General features: G+C 44.1%; 1 protein-coding gene across 1 annotated transcript in view; it reads right to left on the bottom strand.

The window, feature by feature from the left end:
* Nucleotides 1-277: 277 nt before the first annotated feature.
* The window catches only part of BLTP3A (bridge-like lipid transfer protein family member 3A), a 58,430-nt gene continuing 48,195 nt past the window's right edge, over nucleotides 278-10,512 (bottom strand). Inside the window, exons 15-21 of the mRNA XM_081095007.1 lie at nucleotides 9,141-9,337; nucleotides 6,993-7,147; nucleotides 6,758-6,908; nucleotides 4,815-5,077; nucleotides 4,270-4,378; nucleotides 4,075-4,142; nucleotides 278-3,636 (exon numbers count right to left, since the gene is read on the bottom strand). Coding sequence (XP_080951133.1) covers nucleotides 3,511-3,636; nucleotides 4,075-4,142; nucleotides 4,270-4,378; nucleotides 4,815-5,077; nucleotides 6,758-6,908; nucleotides 6,993-7,147; nucleotides 9,141-9,337 — 1,069 coding nt within the window. The 3' untranslated portion in view covers nucleotides 278-3,510. The remainder of the gene's footprint in view (nucleotides 3,637-4,074; nucleotides 4,143-4,269; nucleotides 4,379-4,814; nucleotides 5,078-6,757; nucleotides 6,909-6,992; nucleotides 7,148-9,140; nucleotides 9,338-10,512) is intronic.

Here is a 10,512-nt window from a genome sequence, read left to right as displayed (position 1 = left end):
AAAAAAGCCCTTAGTGTAAGGTTAAAATGGAAAGTTCCCGTATCACCACAGCAATACCTCAAACAACCTTCCCACCACCCTCCTGAACTAAGGGGAAGCTCATGTAAGTGGGTCGGGTAATGGGATGTGTGAGGGGTGGTGTTTACGCCTTGGATATTCCATACGCAGGAACCATTTCTTTTAGAACCATGAAAAAGTACACAAAGTTGAGGCCCATGGCAAAATCAAGGTCAGAATAAATATACAGCAAAAAGCAGCCAACACAAGAATGGAACCCACACCTTCTGTCTTAAGAAACTAGGTTCATTATTCCAGTAGTTGAAAACAATTTGAGATTGAAAACCATCCCTGCAGCTCAGCTGAGAGATTTACACCAGTGCAAGTGCACTACAGCATATCTCCAGTACATCCATGTAAACAGGAAACGCAGACAGTCACAGATGACAGTTGTCGAGGTTTCACAGCCGAAATGCTGATGTGCAGTGGCCGGCGTCTGGGAAGTGGTGCTGTCATCACTCCAGACGTTTTCGTGAGGTATTATTTCTTGTTCAGAGTCTTCGAGCTCCAAGGCAGAAATCGTAAGCAGTCCAAAGGAGCTGGTACTATTTTTTCCTTCCACTTTTTTCCTTCACATTTATCCTGATAACCAGTTCACATGTCTTCATTATGAAAAAAAATCTTCCACTGAAGAGCAGCAGGAAGTTGCACAAGATGTTTACTAAAATTCCATGGGACAATGACCCCGACCGTATTTCCTGAGGGACGATTTCAAGATACAATGGCCAAAGCTGCTGTATAATGGAAGTCAGATACAGGGCTACATTTGTCACATGGACCAGAGCCCCAGAAAGGCCAGAAACTGACTGAGCTGGCTGTTAACGGGGTTAACCTTGGTACTGCCCAGGTTGTTTCTACTGCCTGCCATCGAGCACAAGTTCTTAAGGTAAAGGTATACCAGGCAATGCCGATTAGGCATGCTCTTCACATGGAGGGATGCCAGAGGGATATGGTGGGCCAGGAAAAGAGAAAGGGAAGAAAATCAGTGTGATTTTAAACCAATTGTGGTGAGCCTAAGTTTGAATAATTCCATTTTCCAGCGACTGGATCTCCCTCCTCCCCTTCCAAGACTTTAGAAATGCCATACTTGAGAGGACTGCTGATCCATTTGTTCTCCATTCTGCCTCTGAAGAAGCATTAAGGGAGTCTGTGGAGTTGTATTTCACCAAATAGCCCCAGTGGCCTGCAATTCCTTTCGGGGGCCTACACCATGCAAGGACTCCCTACCTCTCCTGCGGCCCCGCACAGGCACGGGTCCTGCCAGCGACCTTGACAAGGAGCTCCACCAGTTTCTGATTTGCTGAGGAGTGCTTCCTTTTGCCTAAGGCTCTGCGGTACAGCCGAGAGCTAGTATTTCAGGACCTGGTGAACATGTCCTTCCTCTTGCTGGATATGTGATCAAACACCACCCTCCGCTTTCATCGTTCAAGATGGTCCTCATCTAAGTGCCTCCACCCCCCATCATTTTTGCTGCTCTCTGCAGCTGTATATTTTAGTTAAGACCCGAGGTGCACATGTGCATGGCCGTGTGTGAGGTCCTTTTCTGGGTTGCCTCCATGTGTCCTTGCTGATGATGTAACTGGCCTTTTGGCCTCAGTAGCACATCGACCCTTCCCCTCAGCAATGCCTCCGTTTCCATCCTGAGTTTTAACAGGAGCGCACTGCCTCGTCGGCTGCTGTGCTGTTTTCTGTAATTGCATTCCTTCACACTCACCTGCACTGAACCTCACCTGTCACTTTCCTGAGTATTCACAGCCTGGCTTGTGGCCCTTCTGCAGTTTTTGGGGTGTGTGTGTGTGTGTGTGTGTGTGTGTGTGTTTATGTGTGTGTTTAAAGTCTCTTCTGGTTTACCTTTCAATGCCTAGAAGTAGTGACATATGATTGCATTGTAATATCCTACTTTCAGGTTATTTATGAAAATATTAAATAAGGTTCAACCAAGCATCAATCAGTAGGAAACTTCCCCTGTTAACAGTCTTTCCAGAAGCATGTTTATTCTTAAGTCTCTAAGTTGTTTCCTAAGCATGACAAAATATTCCCATAATCTCACAGTAACTGGTGCTTTTAAACTGCCTTAATAAAGAACTTGACAAAAGTTCTTTAAAAGTGTGAACAAATTAGATACTGTTCCTTCTTGAACAGATGTTTCTTTTTATCCTAAAAAATCTGTAATATACAAGTTGGGCATGATTTCCCACAGGGAAACATTTTACCTTTCCTTCAATAGGTCAATGTGATTAAGACTTTACTGACACTACTAAATCACTAATTTACCATCCTGCAGATTCAAGGTGAGTTAGCTGATGAGTTTCTGTCCAATCAACACAGTCTGAAGTACACAAAATAGTATAGATGAAGGTAGAGTGTTAAGGAAGAATTAGACAGGAAAGAAAGGAGGAAATTGCGCTTTTGGGGGGCAGGGGGGGTCAAAACCTAGCTAGGATGAAGGGTATTTTTTTTAAGTCAAAATTACATAATCTTAAAAGCCACAGTGATAGAGGGGAGCAGGGTGCAACAGACTAAGGTGTTTATGTTATAGTTTAAAACACACTTTCAGCTCCCAAACCAAGAGCTAAGGAGAGTGCTGGTAGAAAGTCATAGTGCTGGGGAGACAGCTGTGCCAGGGGCCCTGGGAGACAGGAAAGCACCTCCAGGTGCAGCCGCAGAAGAGAGGCAGCATTCTAGGCAGGCACCTGGGGCTCAGAACCAAGCTCCCCGCTCATCCCTATCACACCATGCCTTCAACCACCTAACCCAGAGTGATTATTATTTTCTTGACTTAAACTTAAAATAAATTGTGTTCCAGAAGGGAAAGCTGCTGCTATTTACTTTCTACCACAGCCTCACAATGACAAAGCATAACCAAGGAAGCTGAACCCTGAAAAATCTGATTGTACTATCAGCCAAGAAGATATGAGCTTGGTTCCCATTCCAAAAAAAAGCAGGGTCCCGGTCTCCCTTATCTCATGCCCCTTCTGGCTCCCGCCTTGCTGGCTGCTTCCTATTCCACTCTACCCCTGTGGCCGGAGCTCAGGCAGGACTATTCAGGTCTGCTACAGGAAGCTCTAGGAAGAGAATCTTTGGTGAGTCTGGGTGACTGAGGAGGTGAGCACTTCCCCTTGTTCACACAGGTTGTGGAGGAAGCAAATGTCTGTCATGAAACCATGCAGTGAAATGGCCCTACAGTGTGGAGAAGATGCCACCTAGTGTGCAGAGGACCCAACAGCAAGATGTGATGCGTGAGCCACGCACAAAGCTGCCCCCAGTTTCCTGGAACATGGTCATGCTTGGCCCTATCTATCCCAGTGACAACCCATAGCAGAAAGGAGTTAAGCACGCCCGGTCCCTCTGGCATCCTTAGCTCAACTTATTCAACATTGGAGGCTGCCGTCTGTCACGGGCGCTGTTGCTGGTGACTGCCTCTCCTTGGCACCGATGGCTGAGCCACAGCTGTCAGAGCTCAAAGAAGGGGTTATATTTCCTAAGCTCCTGGAAAAGTCTGTCTTTCTCCTGGCTGGCACTGGCCAATGCTTGTTTAGTTTCTGTAAGTTCCTTTCGTAGGGCAGACAGTTCTTTCACCTGAGGAACAATAAGTCATTCAGTTAATGAATAAAGTAACACAACTTGAAAAAAACAACACTCAGTAAGGGAACAAGGTGGAAGAAAGATCCACAAGTTTGGCCAATGGTCAAGAGAACCCAACTCGTTTTTTTCTAGAAGCCTAATCCTCTCTTCAGAGTTCATCAGTTACAGGGACAGCAGCTGGAAGATCTGTGATCAGCAACCATCCTTCCACCACCAGCTCCTGATTTACATCCTCTATTCAGCGCATCTAGAGGCTGCTACTAGGTGACAGAGCCCAAACCACCCATCCACATACAGCACGAGAAACCTTTCCAGCCTTCTGGGTTTTACCAGCTTCTGCAACTACAGTCCCTAGGGGCTTATGGGGAAGGTACTGTTCAGTCAGGTCCTCTCCTGTTGTCCAAAAGCCTCCCCTGTGAGCACCAACAATACCTGTTCTTTTGGGGGCTGTCTCTTTTCACTGTTAGGTACTTCGGCTGATGATCTGTCCTGAGCAGCAGCTGGAAAAAAAAGTAAAGGTTCTAAATGACAAATTGCTGCCCAGATGCAGACAATTCCTAGTTGTCACCTATTCCCTTACAGGAGGAGAAAGACAGGGAAGCCAGGGGGCTGACAAGCCCAACTCACCGCCTACGTGGAACACACCATCATCACTCCGCTTCAGCACAACATGCTCCATGGCTAGAGTGATGGGCACGGGGCCTGGAGACGTTGGGTAGATGGGGGGGATATCATCCTACAGGAAGAGGGAATGCATGATGCCCCAACCAACCCAGAGCAATCAGGTAACAACCCAGGCTTCTCCCATTCAGTCTGAAGCGCTGCTATGTCATTGTTTATCCATACATTCTTGCAAGGGTGTGAGAGGCAGCAATGAGTCTCTCCCATTCTAGAGATGGTGAAACTGAGGATCAAATAAACTAGGGATTGCACACAATCATGCTGCACGCCAAGGACAAGGTCAGGGCTACAGACGGGTCTTCTGACCTGAACACAGGACTTTTTGACAACACATATGTATGTAGAGCTGTAACATTGACAAAGAATGCGAATATGCTTTTCCTCACTCACTCCTCACTCCTTTTACAGTGACAAGGCAAGAGGCTAAAGCTGTCACTGCCAGAATTCCTGGCCTGATGAAGTCTAGGGTGAAAACCCAAAGTCTCTCTCACCTTCAGGGTGATCCTGGAGTTCAGGAGCTCAATCTGCATGGGAACTACCACCGGAATCTCCTCATCCTCCAAGAAGGGCCCCAGGCCATTGAGCACTGAGGTGAGCAGCTCAAGGTCACAGCCTTGAAGCAATAAATGCAGGAAGCCATTCTTTGTGGCCAGGGGGGAATGAACAGCTGCACCAGGCCCCACCTCAAAGCGAAGGCCCACAGCTGGCCTGATGTGGCAAGTCTTCGAAGTTGAGGATTCTAGAAAGCTCGTACCTTTGAGATGACAGAAGGAAAAAATTAGCTAATAGTCAGGGACTGTTCTAATATTCATAACAACCCTATGCCAAAAGTATTATCATCCTTCCCATCTTAGAGATGAAGGAACTAGGACCAGAGAATAACTGCCCAAAGTTACACCACTTACAATAGCAGGACAGGATCTGAGCACCAGCAGCCTGACCACGAAGACCATGGGCGCAGTTCCCTTGCTGTAACTCCCACGGTGGGTCAGGAGGGAAAGGGCCAAAAAAGCTGGCCTTGCTAAGAATGGCCAAGGAAAGCTCTGAAAACATAAAACCCTCTACTCTGCTCAATTTGAATGTCTCTTCCTTTCTGTCAAGTCTTGGTCTTCCCAGATAAAGGCACGCCTCTCTGATAAAGCCAAGCAGGATCCACGCTAATCTCAAAACTCCACAAAAAACAATCTCAGCCATAGCCAAGGATATGGAACAACCGTGTACTTACATACTGCTAATGGTACAACCATTTTAGAAAACAAACTGGCATTGTCTAGAACAGTTAGAGCTATACCTTCCCTAATGACCTAGAAATGATATCCTCAGGAACAGAACTCTGGAGAACTCTCCAACATACATACTAGAGACATGTACAAGGATGTTCAAGGCAACACAAAAATACTGCAAACAATCCAAATGCCTGTACAGAATAGACTGAAGAAGTAAATATAGTGATGGGTACAAGAGGTATTTGAGGGGTGATGGTGATTATTGCACAACTCTGTAAACGTACTAAAAATTATTGAATTGTACATTTCTAGTGAGTGAATTTCACAGTATGCTGTTTTATAAAAAGCAAAAATTATACCCCCAATAAAGCTGTTTTTAAAAAGCAAAAAGTAGTATATTTATACAATAAAATATTATATAGTAGAGACAATGAATTATAGCTAACTCAACAGCCTGGAAGAATCTGAAGAATATCATGTTACTTGAAAGAAGTAAATCACAAAAGAATATAAACTATAATTCCACTTAGAATAACTCAAAACCCCACAAAACAGAATAATACATTGATAAAACACACGTGAAAGAACTGTAAAGAAGAGAGTAACAAATACAAAGTCAGGAAGCCGCGCTCCCTCTGACAGGAGAGGCAGAGGCTCAGGAGAGGAGTCCAGGGCTTCAAAGATAATGGCACTGTTTTATTAAACAATAATAACTGTATTGTTATTTTTTTTATACCTTACATATACCTTATAAGTATTCCTTAGTATTTACTGAATATTTTAAAAACCAAAATTTTAAATGAAACATGTAACACAAGCCCAGATTTTTCCTGTCATCTTTTAAAGTCTAAACAATAATTCACATCCAAGGATTTAATCTGAGTGACAGAAGCTCCTTGGTCAGATATAATCTGATATGAGCAGCCACACGAACGAATAAGTGGACACTGTCCTCATGCATAAGCTTAAGGAGCATGTGGGAAGTGAAAATGAAGACTAACCTACTACTGAATGCAAACCCCCAGAAAGAAGTTCCTGGCAAGAAGGCGGCTTCGTTGGGAGTCCTTCCTCCCCCCCAATGGCTACTGGAGAGAAAGGCTAAGGGCGTGGCTAGGGCAGCTGCCGCTGGAGCAGTGACAGGAACCAGTTAAGCTCTGGCTGCCCCAGACAAATCCCACCAGCTTGCCTGGAATGGCCGCCCTCCTTACCCGGGCACTGTCCATGCAGGAACGGCCAGAGTCCCACGGTGCCCAGGTGCTGCAGGCTCAGTTCCTCTGCTTGCAGGGCCACAGTCAGGTCCTGACCACGCACCTCAATCCCCAAAGACACCTCATTTACCTTCAGCACCAGAACCGAGACCTGTAAAAGAAGACCATCTTAGCTGATTCCTGAGCTTCCAGCCTAGAGCCTGCCCTCTGCAGAGAAGGAAGGAGAGCAGCTGACCGGGTGAGGATGGAGGTCTTCCCCACTGGGTGGGGCCAAACTATTGGCCTCCGGTGACCCCTGTCCACAACTCTCCACGATGGAGCTCCCTTGAACACCAGCACTGTCCAGGGCACTTGGAAGAGATCCTGGTGGAAGAGATTCTGAACCAGACTCTGCATAAGAAAGACAACAAAAGAGTTTGAAAGTCAAAAACTTCTGTTCAAATACAATCTCTAAAAACAATGACAATTGCAAAGACAAAATATGACATTTATGAGATTAGAAATTTGAAGACTAACTACATATTTGATGAATTTAAGGAATTAGTTAATTTTTAAAAGTGCAATAGTATTTTGTCAAATATTTTAAAAGTCTATAAATGGAAGCAAGTCAAGTGTCCATGGATGGATAAATGGATAAACAAAATACGAAGGAAATTCTGACACATGCTACGACGTGAATGAACCTTAAGGACATTATGTTAGGTGAAACAAGATGGTCACAAAAGAACAAGTACTGTATGCTTCCACTTATATGAGGTACCTAGAATGGTCAAATTCATAGAGAAAGAAAACAGAACGATGGTTAACAGGAGTATAGGCGCCAGAACCGGTTTGGCTCAGTGGATAGAGCGTCGGCCTGCAGACTCAAGGGTCCCGGGTTCGATTCCAGTCGGGGGCATGTACCTTGGTTGCGGGCACATCCCCAGTGGGGGGCGTGCAGGAGGCAGCTGATCGATGTTTCTCTCTCATCAATGTTTCTGGCTCTCTATCACTCTCCCTTCCTCTCTATAAAAAATCAATAAAATATATTTAAAAAAACAAACAAACAGGAGTATAGGCATAGAGTTTCATTTTTTCAGGATGAAGAGTTCTGGAGATGGATAGTAGAGATGGCTGCACAACTATCTGAATGTACTTAATGCCACTGAATTATAGTTAAAAGAGGTAAGATGGTCAATTTATGTGTCTTTTACCATAATTAAAAGTTTGTATTTTCTAGAGATGCATAATGAAAATATTTATGGATCAAATGATATGTTTGGGATTTGCTTCAAAATAATATGGGAAGAAGGGAAGTGGGCAGAAGTATGTATGAAACAAAAATGACCATGTATTCTTAATATTTGAAGCTAGGTAATGGGTATACGAGGGTTCATGACTTCATTCTGTCTACTTTTATATATATTTGAAATTTCCCATAAGAAATTAATAATAACAGCCCAGCTGGGGTGGCTCAGTGGTTAAGCATCCTACAAACCAGGAAATCACAATTTAATTCCCAGTCAGGGCACATGCCTGGGTTGTGGGTTTGATCCCCAGTGTGGGACAAGAAGGAGGCAGCCAATCAGTGATTCTCTCTCATCACTGAGTGTTTCTCTCTCTCCCTCTCTCTTCCTCTCTAAAATCAATAAAAAAATATTTAAAAATAATAATAACAAAGCAAACGTGGGCACACACCACTCAGCTTAAGAAACAGTACATTCTCTTTTTTTTTTCCATTTAGACACTTAAGGAACAATTTTTTTAAAAAAATACATTTCTACTGATTTCAGAGAGGGAGAGGGAGAGAAACATCAGTGATGAGAGAAAACCATTGATCAGCTATCTCCTGCACGCCCCCTACTGGGGATCGAGCCGCAACGCAGGCTTGTGCCCTTGACTGGAATAAAACCCAGGACCCTTCAGTCCACAGGCCAACACTCTATCCACTGAGCCAAATCAGCTAGGGCAAGGAACAATTTTAAAAGTTTGCTTTCCAGTGTAATTTCCTATGGTAATTGATCTAATTCCTAAAAGTTATTTGTTTTATCATAGACAAAAAGCTCCTAGTTATTTCTCAATAATAAAATACATAGTTAGGCAAAAACCAGACAGCACACACACACCGTAACACCGGTCACAGAGCTAATGCTCCGCTGCAGCGGGTGGCTGTCAGACGGGTCTCGCTCTGTGATAAAGGCCAGGCACTAAACAATAACCTAGAAGATGTGGGGATAAAGCTAGCCACAAATCCATTAAAATTTCTCTTTTTTTCTGTTTTGGTTAAGAAAATGTCTATTTTATCAAATCTCAGGTCCTTCTGCATCCTACCAGTCTGAATACAAGCAGGAGAAAGAACCCTTTCTGGACTTCTAGAACATTGGCTGGCTCTGCTTCCACTTACCAGACTCCATGAGCATCACAAACCCATCACTACCATCGCTGTCCACTGAAATCCGGTCTTCAGGGCCACTGCTATCCAATGAGACACCATCAAATGACTGCTGAGACACTGTCCTCTTCATGGAAAAGAATCGGAGTCGGGAACCACCTCCACTCACTGGGGCTGCCACCTTCTCCTCTATCTTGGCCATGGTCTCCCTGTTCAAAAACAAAATCCACAGATGTGGCTTCAGAAACACTGTTTCGTTCCCTTGCAATATCCATCCCTTCAGCCCAGACAGTTATTATATACATACACTTTGATGTCAACTATTACCTGTTATAGAGGGGAGGGGTGTCACACCATTTTAACAGGTGACCTTTATGAATCCTCATATTCCAGCATTTCAAGCTGCATAAGCAGCTCTCCCTTATCAACATCCAATGTCAAGGTTGTATATATAAGGTCATCCCATTTAGAGAAGAGAACAACTACCTACCTACCTACAGCCCATGCTAATGAATAGCTACCTAATGAATAGCACTTGAATCCACCCACATTCATTCCACAAGTATTTACTAAATAACTTCCGCATACAAGGACCAATCTAGGCACAGGGCAGCGGTGGAGGTGAATAAAGTGATGAATAAGACATCCCCTGTCCTCAAGAACTTATCTAGAAGGCAGGAGGAGACTCAAACATAAATAACACTCTATGGGAGTAAGTTACACATACCATAAGAGAGGGACAGAGGTACAAGCCAAAGGCCAGGCAATATCAAAGAGGGGGAAAGATGAGGAGAAGGAGATCAAAAATGGCTTTGTGGAAGGAGACGGCATTTGAGTTGGTCTTTGAAGGACTGTGAAAGAGGTGGGGGAAAGAGCGTTTTATGGTGAAGAAACAGCATAAGCAAAGGCATAAAACCAGAAAACAAAAAGTTCCTTTAGAGACTAGTAAGTAGCTCAGCCCAACTAGAGCATAAATTTTGTTAGGGAAAGAAATGGAAGATAAAGTTTAAAAGGCATAACATCGTGAAAAGAAACTTTCAAATACCTATTTTTTTAAAAAAATATATTTCTTTATCAATATCAGAGAGGAAGGAAGAGGGAGAGAGAGATAGAAACATCAATGATGAGAGAGAATCACTGATCGGCTGCCTCCTGCACGCCCCCTACTGGGGATCGAGCCCGCAACCCAAGCATGTGCCCTTGGCCAGAACTGAACCTGGGACCCTTCAGTCCGCAGGCCAACGTTCTATCCACTGAGCCAAACTGGCTAGGGCTTCAAATACCTTTAATCCTACTTTCCCATTTTACAGATGAAGAAACTGACTCATGAGTAAAGATGAATTTTAAAAAAACCCAAATCTAAAAAAAAAAAGAAACAGAAAAA

This window comes from Myotis nattereri (genome assembly GCF_964212035.1).
Source record: "Myotis nattereri genome assembly, chromosome: 6".
In the NCBI taxonomy this organism is placed as follows: Eukaryota; Metazoa; Chordata; class Mammalia; order Chiroptera; family Vespertilionidae; genus Myotis; species Myotis nattereri.
This window is presented reverse-complemented; position numbering and strand designations above follow the sequence as displayed.